At 38.9% G+C, this 13611-nt stretch overlaps 1 protein-coding gene across 1 annotated transcript; it reads left to right on the forward strand.

Annotated features, from left to right (window-relative positions):
• The first annotated feature begins 401 nt into the window (after positions 1–401).
• On the forward strand, positions 402–10741 carry kcnv1 (potassium voltage-gated channel modifier subfamily V member 1). Its single transcript, XM_056475822.1, is given in 3 exon segments — positions 402–624; positions 627–1346; positions 10111–10741. Coding segments are annotated over 3 exon segments (1455 nt in total). The 3' UTR covers positions 10623–10741.
• The last annotated feature ends 2870 nt before the right edge of the window (positions 10742–13611 follow it).

Here is a 13611-nt window from a genome sequence, read left to right on the forward strand (position 1 = left end):
AAAGTTTTTTGGATTACATTCATCACAAAAAAATATATTGTTTTCATTTTAAATGATAAAATCATTTGAAATATGTGTTTTGAATTTGTCCAAACTTAAATATTTTTACAGTTTTATGACAAACATTTTTAGTAACTCTGAAGTGCATTTTATGTCTCAAAATCATTTACATTTATTTTTCTCTGCTGAAATTTTTATAATAAAACCACATGCCATGTGCCATAATAGCTGAGCATTTTATTCCACCAGGGTTAAAAATAAACCCAAAATGTGAAAATCATAAATTTAGACCAGCAGCCAAATCCTCATTATTATTGATAGTGCTCTTCCCACGGTGTGAAAGTAATGCACTTTAAATGTGCTCTTCTGAATCTCTCAGGGCTCACGTTACTCAGAGCATCATGATCACGGATTCATCAAGTCCAGCGGAGTTTTACGAGGATAACGCTTCACTGCTGTCCTTGGACTCGAGTGTTTTCTTCAGTGAGCCTGCGCTTCCGACCAACGATCCGCTCGAGTTCTTCATTATAAATGTGGGAGGAAGCCGCTATATCCTCTCTCAGGAACTGTTGGCCTCTCATCCAGAAACTCGTCTAGGAAAACTGGCCCTTTCCAGTCGAGACTCTGCTTAGATCTGTGCGATGATGCCGATTTCCTGGAAAATGAGTACTTTTTTGACCGCAACTCACAGACCTTTCAGTACATTATGAACTTTTACAAAACAGGCCACTTGCATGTGAGAGAGGAGTTGTGTGTGATCTCGTTCCTTCAAGAAATCGAGTACTGGGGCATCGATGAGCTCCGTATTGACAGCTGTTGTCGGGACAAGTACTACCGCCGGAAGGAGATGAAGGAGTCTTTGGATATTCGCAAAGATGCTGATGTCATGGACAAGGAGGAGGAGGACTTCACTGGAGTTTTGTGCCAGGATTTACGCCAGCGTCTATGGGACATCATGGAGAATCCGGATTCCTCCAAGGCAGCCAAGACGTTTGGGACGCTCTCCATGTTTTTCGTGGTGGTGTCCATCGTGAACATGGCTCTGATCTCGCTGGACTTCTCTGTAATTGGTGCACCCGTCATCTTGGACATTCTTGAGTATATTTGCATCATTTGGTTCACCGGAGAGCTGGTACTCAGGTTCTTGTGTGTTAGGGATAAGTGTAAGTTCAGCAGGAGCGTGGTGAATATCATTGACCTGCTGGCCATTCTGCCCTTTTATGTGACTCTGGCGGTGGAGAGCTTGCATGGAGGATCGACGGAGCTGGAAAACGTGGGACGGGTCGTTCAGGTGCTGCGGCTGATGAGGTCGCTGAGAATGCTGAAACTTGGACGACACTCCACAGGTGATCAACATATCGAGACTTATCATACACTACCATTCAAAAGTCTTTTACACACAAAGAATATTTTTGCTGCTTGTTCAAACTACTTATTTAAAATGATCTGAATCAACACGATTATTGAGTTTTTATTGGGACAACTTAATAGTTTTATGTTCCGTCTACTTAAATTTGTTACAGTAACTTAATTTATTTGTGTTGGAATGACATGCAGGAATTGCGCTTAACCCAGCATTATTACAGTGTAGGCCGTGTGTCTGCACTCAAAACATTATTTTGCTGCTTGTTCAAACTACTTATTCAAAATGAGCTGAAACAATGCTTGTTTCAGAGTTTTTTGGGACAAATTAGTTGTTTTATTTTCAGTCTACTTAAATTTGTTACATAAAATTAATCAATTTGTGTTGGGACAGCATGAATGAATAGTGTGTAACCCTGTGTGTAACTTTACAGTGTGCCTGTTATGATCACCAGCATTCTAGCAGCTGCAGATTGTTGGTAAACACGCAGATCGCTAAAGGACTATAAAACTAAGCTGAAAAGAAAATGAATGAATGGGTTTTGGGGTTTAGTTTACAATATGTGATTTTGAGCATGAAATTAACTGTTTTGTCAATTGTGTGTTTAGGAGTGTTGGTGCGTTAAGAGTTTAGGAAACTTGTTACATGTATTGAAAAAACTGTCATAGCGATTGTAAAAAACTGTAATTCACTGTAAGCCATGCTTATTTCTTTATATAAAACAGTACATTAAAAAAGTTTGAAAATATGTAAGCATTTAACTTGAACATTTACAGTTGCATATAAAATAGAAAAAGGAGTAAAACAGGCTGAATATATTGGGATTTAAGTGTAACATTTCTACAGCACACTGTTCAGCAGTCCACCAGACACATTTGGGCATTTTTCACTCCACCCTGATGGGCTCTTAACCCGGGGAATGAAATAATTCATGAAGATCTCAGTCTATTTTTGGGCAAAGTGAGTAAATTTATTCATCCATTCATATTTTGACAGACTCTCAGAGAGACTTAGAGGAAGATCCGAAGACACACAAGTAGTTACTGAGCACAGACTTGTGGCTTTGATCTAGCTTTTTTGTGGAAGGAAAAAATCTCTTTGTAAGATGCAGCCACAGGGTCATGAATAATAAAAAAACATGATATGCGAGAGGCGGCGATGAAGTGGCGCAGTAGGTAGTGCTGTCGCCTCACAGCAAGAAGGTTGCTGGTTTGAGCCTCGGCTGGGTCAGTTGTCGTTTCTGTGTGGAGTTTGCATGTTCTCCCTGCATTCGCGTGGGTTTCCTCTGGGTGTTCCGGTTTCCCCCACAGTCCAAAGACATGTGGCATAGGTGAATTGGGTATGCTAAACTGTCCGTAGTGTATAAGTGTGAATGAGTGTGTATGGATGTTTCCCAGAGATGGGTTGCAGCTAGATAGGCATTGTAAAACAATTGCTGGATAAGTTGGTGGTTCATTCCGCTGTGGCAACCCCGGATTAAAAAGGGACTAAGCCTAAAAGAAAGAAAGAAATGATATGCGAGATCTAAAAGAGATGGGTACAGTTGAGGAATTTGGTAGGACAGGGGCTTATCATGCCAACTTCAATGTGAAAATATAAGTAAAAACTTTTTTTAATCTCATGGAATGAGATTAATTCTAAACTTTTTTTTAAAAGCCACATTATATTTACGTCTTCTTTTTTGCTTAATATACTGTAACAAAAATGCTGCTTTTCATACAATTCCTTCATATTGTCCCAACACAAATTGATTAAGTTAACTCAATTGTTTTTACAAATTGAAGTGGATTGAACATACAGTGTATGTGTATTTGTGTATTTATATAGCGCATTTATTGTGTATGGCCATACATCCAAAGCGCTTCACAATCATGAGGGGGGTCTCTCCACAACACCACCAGTGTGTAGCATCCACTTGGATAATGCGACGGCAGCCACAGGACAACGGCGCCTGTGCACTCACCACACACCAGCTATTGGTGGAGTAGAGAGACTGTGATAGAGCCAATTCAGTGGATTTGGATGATTGGGAGGCCATGATCGTAAGAGCCGATTGAGGGACTTTGGCCAGAACACTGGGGTTACACCCCTACTACAACCCCAGCAGGCACAGGATGTCAACATGAAGTCAGATTAATGTTGTACTAACCCAACATCAGGCCGACTTAAATTTCCAAACAGCCAAATATGAATGTATAATGATGTTACAGCTTGATGTTGTGTGAGCGTTACCACTATGACGTCTATCAGACATTAGATTTTGGTTTGCAAACCAGACGAATAAATGTCAGTATCTGACGTCAAAATGATTGGTTTTAGATGTTGGCTTGATGTTAGATTTTGGTCACTTTCAAACACAGCCTAAAATCAACCCTATATCAACATCATTTGACGTTGTTATTGGACATCAAAATAACGTTGTCCTTAGACGCTGGCTAGACATTGAATTTTGGTCACCTGACGTCATGACCTAAATCTTACCTAATATTAATGACTTATGACAATGTGTGCCTGCATAAGTTGTCTCCAAAAATGTAATTGTGTTGTCTTATTTTAAATAAGCAGTTTGAACAAGCAGCAAATGTAATGTCTTTACATTTACATTCATTACATTCTAAAATAACCCACAAAATCCGCAAAGTAGACAGCTTTATTTTTTACGATTATTATAAATGTTTTAAGGCTGTAAAACCCCTCACTACACACTTTATACACTTTTCAGCATAATGATCTTTTCCCTGCAGTCACTGATCCCAAAGCTAAAGCCGACTCCATCCTTAAGGGGGTCGCACACCGTATGCACCAGTACATGACAGTTGAAAGTAACACACACCGGATGCGCACATTCGCATGTTATTTAAAATGAAATTATTCAGATGACACTCTGTGGTGCGGCAGAAATATGAACAGTGTCCTAAGTCATAGCTGGGCACTGCAGACAACCGCCAACTTACAGCGCAAGTGTGCGTACCCTGATAGTAACCTATGTTTACAATTCTAAAATGCGCCAGTGTGCGATCCCCTTTACGATGTTCTTGTTGCGGACAGTTTTGCATATGGCCTTTTTAAAAAAATCCCTGAAAATGCTTGGAGTTGAAGGGTAATTAATAAATTACAAAAGCTATACAAACTTAACATAATTATAATTAATTATAGGATATAAAAATGCTAAAGAAAAAAAGCTGTCATTTAAAGATCAAATTTAACAAGCTCTATTTATAATTGCATACAAGACCTTTATAATAATAATAATAATAATACAAATTAAACCATTTTATTCAACTACAGTGAAAGTAAACTGATGATTGTTAAAAGGGGATTTTTTTCAAGATTGTTTATTTTGTTGTTGTTGTTGTTGTTTTTCAATGAACATGCATTCAGAGGTTTATTCTTTTTTTATTTTGTGTTATGTCAGTTCACCTAAATTACTCACATTAGGCTAGTGGGTTGCATTTATTGCTGTTATTTGCGTCAAGTCACTGCATCTGGTAGATCAGTCTAGTGCACTAAGAGAGTTTTGTCAGTGTTGATATTTATAATAATGAACGTCTTTGCGGCTGGGTCATGTCATTTATCTGAAAACACCACCATTGGGTTCCAACATCAGATCGGTAACGAGCGCATCTTCTCCATTTATTGTCTTCTCCATTACTTCTTACTGTGAGAAATACATGGTGTGGCACATCTAGTGTGCGACCCCCTTTACGATGGTCTTGTTGCGGACAGGTACAACCCTTTCTGCATCCTTGTTGGAACTCGCACTGCTAGCGATGAAAGATTTATTTTAATTTGGCAAACACATTCTGTACTGTACAGGAGACACAGAGGATGGGAACCAGTTCATGAAAAGCATCCCAAGTGAGGGGTCAGTGAGATATGACTTGCAATATGAGTGGTAACACAACAGCAAATAAGAGCCCATATGCTGTATTTTTGCTCCCTAAGACACTCACGTTGGCTTTTTCTACATTAAAACGTTAATGTGTTGTATAATGAAACTACATAACATCACTGCATTGCACAATGTGGCTTTTTTTTACAAACATATTCAAATGTTGTATTTTGAGGCACAAAATCAGTGTATTGCTCAAGTAGGCTTCTTCTACATTCAGACACCGGCTATGTTTTAAACTGCTTAACAATTAGGGATGCAATAATTGTAGATTTTAGTTGTACGATTATATAATCTGAAGAATAATCATGGTTTCACGGTTATTACGGTTTTTATACATTTATTAAATTCAAAACACTACTAGTTTAGAAAATCTCAAGAAAACTGCTTATATTTTAAAGTGTTTATTGCTGCTCAGTAACCAAATACAGTACAAAATATTAATAAAACACAAACAATAGTCCATTTCACTCTTTGGACTTAAAAATAAATGAAAAAGTTTTTGATTTAAACATGAGTGATAATTTTACAATGAAAATAAATGACAGAACAATGAATAAATAAATAAAAATAAGAATAAATAAAAAATAGTAATTGTATAATGTTAATTTAAGCTTTATATTATTTAAGAATTCAAATGAACTGTTGTTATTATCTGCATTCATATATCTATAAACATTTTAATAATTTGTAATAATTCGTCTAACATATCTTTTGTTTACATTGCACTGAAAGCCACGCACATCTCTCACCACGTGTGAGATCATTTCCACTGTGTAATTACGTGTAAACGTGCCCGCACCACTCCTTATATGAATGCGTCTCCATACGAAATAATAAACTTGCACGCGGAAAAGACACAATATGGGAATGGCCTGCTGCTATAGTTAATCCAATGTGTGTGTGTATTAGCCTCGGTATAAGCTTTAAACTTTAAACTAGCGCACAGCTGGCATAACTTTGTTTAGTTGTAGCAGTTTTGTTCCGTGCAATAGAAACGTGGCGTTGAGAAGCCTTCACGATTTTTTACACGTAATGAATTAAAGAGCGGTCAACAGTGAATCATTGCATCCCTATAAACGATATCAGTGCACTGCACAAAAGGCCTTTTCTACAAACATATTCAAATGTTTTCGGCTGCTCCACTCACTCGCTTAATGTCAGGTGATTCACTCTCTGCGCAGCCTTCAACTGCAGCTTGTGCAGTATTGAACAGACGCACGTCACTTCATAACTATAGCGACTGTTTTGGCCATGTTTATAGCGAATGTCTTGGCCACACTATTTGGAGGGCCGGAACATATTGCCTCGGCCTGTGGGCTGCCAATTGAATAGCCCTGGTCTACAGCCAATCAGGACACAGAACATAATGAGCTGTAAAAAAAAAAGCCTGTCAAATTGCACAAAAAAAGTCAGCAAACCTGCAAGGTCACAAAACGTGAAGCGCGCTATAGTGAGGGACCACTGTACAATCAAAAACTTTTTTTGTTGCTTGTTCGAACTACTTCTTCAAAATGAGCTGAAACAACACAATTCTTGAGATTTTGTTGGGACTACTTAATTATTTTAAGCTCAATCTACTAAAATTTGTTAAATAAAAGTAAGGTAACTTAATTGATTTGTGTTGGTACAATAATGAATTGTATGGAACCCTGCATTTTTTACAGTGCAGCAAACCAAACATTTTTCACAGGAATGCCATTTAGACTTAACACATTTTATAGCAGACAATGTCTCAGGATAAATATCAGAAGTAAACACTGACAGATAATCCACCAAGGGAACGGCAGAGCCTATTTTCATATCCGACACATTTTAATAATAGGGCCGCTGATGTCTGCGGTATTCACTGTCTCTCTACCAAATGTGTTTGTTTTTTTCCACAGTAGTAGCTAATCTGATCAGAAGACATAAACCAAATGAAAAAAGAGGCAAGCAGACAGTCCTCAAAACAAAATATGAGGACAAAACCAGTATGAATGGAAAACTAATTCAATTGAATGTCGATCTTCTGAGTGTTCCCCAGTGCACTTTCATTTTCTCAAAATAGACATCTATTTCTTAGCAGGCACTTATGTTGACTCCAGCTCCTCAGATGTGAGAAGTATCAATGACAAAAATACAGTTTCTACCTTGAATGCTAAAAGTACATGCTTTGATATGCACAGTAAGTAGGCTAGATGTCGACTTCAGATGCTTGATTTTCGTTCTGCAAATGTATTCAGTGCGGAGGCTAAAAAAAGAAATAAATAAAGCATTTCTTGGAAAGCCGTGCCATTTTGGAGTGAGAAAGTGTAGCAGCCGTTCTCAGGTGTCTATATTTAAAGGCTAGAAGGATTTCATTACCGTTGTTACTTCTTATTGACTGATCCTTCGCTGTAAGAATCACACAGTGGCGGATTAAACCTGCTGTGGATCTAACCTATATAAAACAGCACAATGTACAGCATGCATTCAAGTGATGCATGTTAGAGCAGTTGAATAGTGCTTCTACACAATACCTATAGCTATACATTCAAGCTTTAACTTGTTTCCATATAAAAATCTGTTTCATTGATCACTAAAAGGACTTCATGTACTGTCTGTAGAACATGTTGCACCCAAAATAAAATAATGCCGTCACTGAATCAAATTTTCATTGTATCTTATGAGAGATGTGAATTTGGCAAGCAAATTGTTCAGTAATCACTGGCTACACTTCAACTGACCAATAGCAAATTGGGTCAAAAACAAAATTCGTTTGAGCAACATGTTAAAAAAAAAACGCACACATTTGTAGCTGGCTCTTGTGATGTTAACCATAATTACACTAATTATTTGAAAACGCAGCAGTGTTTCTCCTTCCCTAATGATTTGAAAGGCCTCTCTTTTTGTGCTACTGTTTTAAGGTTAACAGTAATTAAGCAATTAGGTTAATTACATTTAGTAGTGCTCTCTATTCTCTTGGTGTGCGGTAATCATGTTAAAATTACATTAAAATTAAATCTAGTTATACTGAAAAAGGGCATCCAATTCTGAAAAATTGTTGTGGAAATAAAATATCATTTTATTTTACTCCTAAAGTTACTTTTTACAACATGTGCTCATTTGTTAATTACAACAATTCATTCGTTCATTTTACTTCAGCTTAGTCCCTTTATCCATCAGGGGTCGCCACAGTGGAATGAACTGCCAACTTATCGAGCATATGTTTTACACAACTAATGCCCTTCCAGCTGCAACCCAGTACGGGGAAACACCCAGGATACTCTCTCACATTCACACATATACACTACGGCCAATTTAGTTTAATCAACTCACCTATAGCACATGTCTTTGGAGCAGCTGGAGGAAACCCTTGCCAACACAGGGAGAACCTGCCAACACAGAAACACCAGCTGGACTCAACAGGACTCAAACCAGCGACCTTCTTGCTGTGAGGCGACAGTGCTAACCACTGAGCCACCGTGCTGCCCTATTGCAACAATAATTATTACAATTAGTTTAATGCATTTACTTTTGATGAATGTTATGTAACTGTTTGACAGTGTGGTGGCTGATAGAGCTTAACATGTTGCAGTTTAAAAAAACACATGTGATTACAAAAAAAAACAGCAAATTGAGAAAAGACGGCAAACGTACTGCAAATCAACGCATACACATTTTAAAAAATGCTCCAAAAAAACAGCCCTAAATATAATTGTAAAAAGTTGTATTAGTCTAAGAGTTTAGATTCCCATTGATTTCCATTGTGTGAGCAAAAATTTTAAATGGAATTCAATTCAAATGGATGGCCATCCAAGATACCTTTGTAGAACATTAAAACAAGATTTGAAACTGAAACGGTGATCCATTGGGGATTCATTAAAGTTAAAGGCTACCAGGACTTTAAGGAGAGTAGAGAGAAAATAAATACAGGAAAAAACAAAACTAATAGCAGTGGCTCCTGTGCTGATGATACATTGACATCAAACAATCCATCTGTGGAAGGAACTAAGTGAAGTTTATTTATAAACTAATTTCGAGAGGATCACGTGCTTATGATTGCTTGTAGCTGGCCCTGTATTATTTAATTTATGATTCACCAATCAGACGATTCCTGAGCCACAAATAAATACCCTAAGTTCCATATGACAGCCATCTTCGTTTTGAAGAATCCCCCCTTCCACCCCTACTCGTCCTCCTTTCCTAGATGGGTGGCACGGTGGCCCAGTGGTTAGCACTGTTGCCTCACAGCAAGAACGTCACTGGTTCTAGTCCTTACCAAGCCAGCTGATGTTTCTATGTGGAGTTTACACATTCTCCCCGTGCTCACATGGGTTACCCCTGGGTTCCCCGGTTTCCTCCCACCATCCAAAAACATGCAACTTAAGTTAATTGACTAATCCAAATCGGCACCATAGACCTGCTCCTAGTAAATAGTTATCTCTTAAGAGCAATCACTATCTGTTTATTAGTTACTACAGCTGGGGAGTTCTCGAGATCTACCTAAGCTCAAACTCCCCTCTCACCTTGCTAACGGGAGGGAGCCCCGGGCTCGAGGATCTTATGAGCTCAGGGCTCTCTCCTGGAACAGCATGCCAAACAAGCTTTATAATCAGTCATCAGCTAAGTGTGAACGCTTGAAGCATTATTTTAAGGTTCATAACCTTTAATCCGCAGCCTTCTTTCACAGATATCCTTAGCATGTTCACATTGTGGATATGTTTTTGGACTTTCACCAAAAAAATCTTATTTAAATGTGCTACTGAAGAAATATTGTCACCTACATCTTGGAATGTTTGAATCTTGATGGACAAATGTACATGACAAGGCATTTATTTCTATAATATCTTTAGATTGAGAAACTTTATCTTTTCTTTTTGTTGGTCATCAGGTCTTAAGTCTTTGGGCATGACGATCGCCCAGTGCTATGAGGAAGTTGGTCTTCTGATGCTGTTCCTATCTGTGGGCATCTCCATCTTTGCTACACTGGAGTACGCTATTGAACATGACACGCCAGAAACCACCTTCACCAATGTGCCCAGTGCCTGGTGGTGGGCCACTACATCCATGACCACGGTAGGGTATGGGGACATCCGTCCAGACACAGCTGTTGGGAAGGTGATGGCCTTCATCTGCATCCTATCAGGAATCCTCATCCTGGCACTGCCCATCGCCATCATCAATGACCGATTCTCTGCCTGCTACTTCACTCTTAAAATGAAGGAAGCTGCACTGAGGCATGGGGAGGTGCTGAAGAGACTGACCCGCAGCTCAGCCTCAGATATGTCAGCGATAGGGGTGAACTTGCGCGACGTCTATGCCAGAAGTGTGCTGGAGATGCTGCGGTTGCAGGGCCGAGAGCGAGCCAGTACACGCAGCAGTGCAGGAGATCTCTGGTGGTAACAGTAGGTCTGCAGCATGCTGGTGCAGAAAGAGAAACTGAGGTCTTTTACAAACCACTCTAAAGGCTCATATGACAAGGAATCAAAATTAGTTTATTAAAATAGGAAATGATATCGCAACTTGCCTCAAAACATAATTTTTTAAAAATTTACTGCAAAAAACTCTGAAATACTCATGTTTCTGGTGTCATGTGACTGATAATAATTCCTAACACTGTGTCCTAACTACATGCGATTCAATGCCGCGACATGCAATAATAGCAACACAGGCTCATTGTGGATACATACCCAGGTCTACATTGCTGGGAAACCACAAATATGTACCTGGGGCTACATCTAGCTTCATTTTGTGTGTGAAACGAACGATATGGGGCGGTATGATTTCGCCAGCATCTTCTGATTTTTTTGTGCTACCGCTGACCACTTACCTCCATATGGACTGCTTTTCTGGTGTTACCAGTTTGCTCAGTAGCTCACCACGTACACCAATGGACTTGGGATGCAGAGCGTAGAGGACCGCGACAGGGTTCAAGTGTTCACGGTTTCAGAAACCAGCTTAAACAAAAGCAAAAAATAAATAAACATCAGGCAGAAAATATGGTAAAATCACCAGGCCTCAATGGCTTTTCTCTTCTAGATTACTTTTTTATACGTTATCGGCTGGGTCAGTGTACAGCCAGCTGATTTAAACGAGAAGAGAATACACAAATAACATGTATGAGAGAAATTTGAGATCATCAAAAATGTACACAGCAGCCTCTGATGGATTTGCGAAAACAATAACTGCTAGCAGACATAGCTCTGGGTACATATTTCGCAGTTCCCAGAAATGTAGACCTGAGAACATATCCACAATTAGCCTGGGTTGAATAAAAGCTCTCTTTTCCATGTAAAAGCAAGTTTTTGTCCTAACCCTTCTTGGTGGTGACACGCAAAATTTTTATTTTAGAAATGCTTTCTGTGCGGCTGGAAGGACATCCATCCCATAGAACATTCATTCATTAATTTTCTTTTTGGTTTAGTCCCTTTATTAAAAAGGGGTCACCACAGCAGAATGAACCACCAACTTATACAGTATATGTTTTACGCAGCGGATGCCCTTCCAGCTGCAACCCATCACTGGGAAACATCCATACACACTCATTCAAACACACACTTATATACTGCGGTCAATATTAGCATACCTCATGTATTCATCTATACCAATTGTGGGGGAAACCGGAGCACCCGGAGGAAACCCATGCGAACACGGAAAGAACATGCAAACTCCACACAGAAATGCCAACTGACCAAGCCGAGGCTTGAACCAGCGACCTTCTTGCTGTATGGCGAACATGCTACCCACTGCGCCACCGCGTCGCCCACATAGAACATATGCCAGAGTAATTAGCGGTTCATTCCACTGTGGCGACCCCTGATAAATCAGGGGCTAAGCTGAAGGAAATTGAGTGTGTGATAAATGCTTTCTATTTTTGCGACATCACAGCTGAATAACAGCATAAACAACAATGACAATGATTACCTCAGGAACGGATTATGTGCTTTATTCAGTGTTAAATGCTACAAATGTGAGTTTGAACACCATTTTACTTGACATTTATTGCCATAAAACTGAAAACAGCAGCAGATAGTTCATCTCAGATCTTGAAAATAAAATAGCTAGCTAACGGTTTAAAAATGAAAGTCAGAACTCCAGACTCCAAACCAACAACAGCCACTCTGTAGCCTGTGTACTAGGGATGCACTGAAATGAAAATTCTTAGCCGAAACCAAAAACCGAAAACTGAAACTGCTCTTTTGGGCCAGTTTTGGCCAAAAAGTTTCTGTGGCCGAATATTTGGTGCATCCTTACTAAGTACTGTGCTTTTAATTATTACAAAGAGGTTTATTGTATTAGATTATAACCCTTACCATTTTGTCTGCAGTGTAGTGGCGGGTATTTAAATGAATGTCTGGTATTTAAATATTTCTGTCGCGACATGTTTGGTGCAGACAGCAAAATTCTTTGTTGCTCACGTGTAGCTAGGACACAGTGTAAAGCTCAAAGTATACTTGGGTTTTTATCCATCCAGTGCACATCCCCTCTGTTTCTATTCAAACTGTGAAACAACTGTCAAGTTCAGTGTTGACACCTTGTAGACCAACAAAGTAAAACAAAAACAGTTCAAAGCACATGTGCGAGCAGCACGTTCACTGTTAAGCCTAAAGTATACTTTATTTATGTACACCTAATTTGTGTATGTACAGTTATGACTTACCCTAACTTGCCTAGTTAACGTAATTAACCGAGTTAAGCCTTTTAAGGTCACTTTAAGATGAATACTAGCATCTTGAAAAATATCTAGTAAAATATTATGTACTGTCATCAGGGGCGGACTGGGACAAAAATTCAGCCCTGGCACTGTAGCCCCACCAGCCCACATAACCCCACCGACGGACACACACATTCACTACTTATATTGGTGTAAAGATGTAATATAAGCAGTACCAAATGTAATAGATATTTAATTGATTGATTGATAAACATAATATAGGTTACTGTCAAAAACTGTCAGAAGTTGCATGAAGGGCGTGAAAATTACTTGAAGTATATTTTCTGTTTTCTTCTTCCTCTACCGCGCTATACTGTCCTCTGAATTTAAACCTTTTGAGAATATTTCAGATAATTTTATGTATTTGGCAACATCTGATTTTAGAGCCCTTTTTTTGCTTTCTCTGAGCTTTTCTGCCACCGCCTTTCCTTTTTTTACGGCCCATCTCTGACTATTAGCTGGTGTTGCACTTACTGTTTGTTTAACATTCTTGCCAGATTTTGATTACATCCGTGTAACCTCTGATTGGGTCGTGACCAATTGGGTTAAATACATAATCATAATCATCATCATCATCATCATCATATTAACATCTTGCAAGAGATAAAAGCTGCCTGCATGTAAAAACAATACATATTAAAAAATGGTCCGGACTTTCTGGCATTTGCCAGAATTGCT

This window comes from Danio aesculapii, chromosome 16 (assembly GCF_903798145.1).
Source record: "Danio aesculapii chromosome 16, fDanAes4.1, whole genome shotgun sequence".
Lineage (NCBI taxonomy): Eukaryota > Metazoa > Chordata > Actinopteri > Cypriniformes > Danionidae > Danio > Danio aesculapii.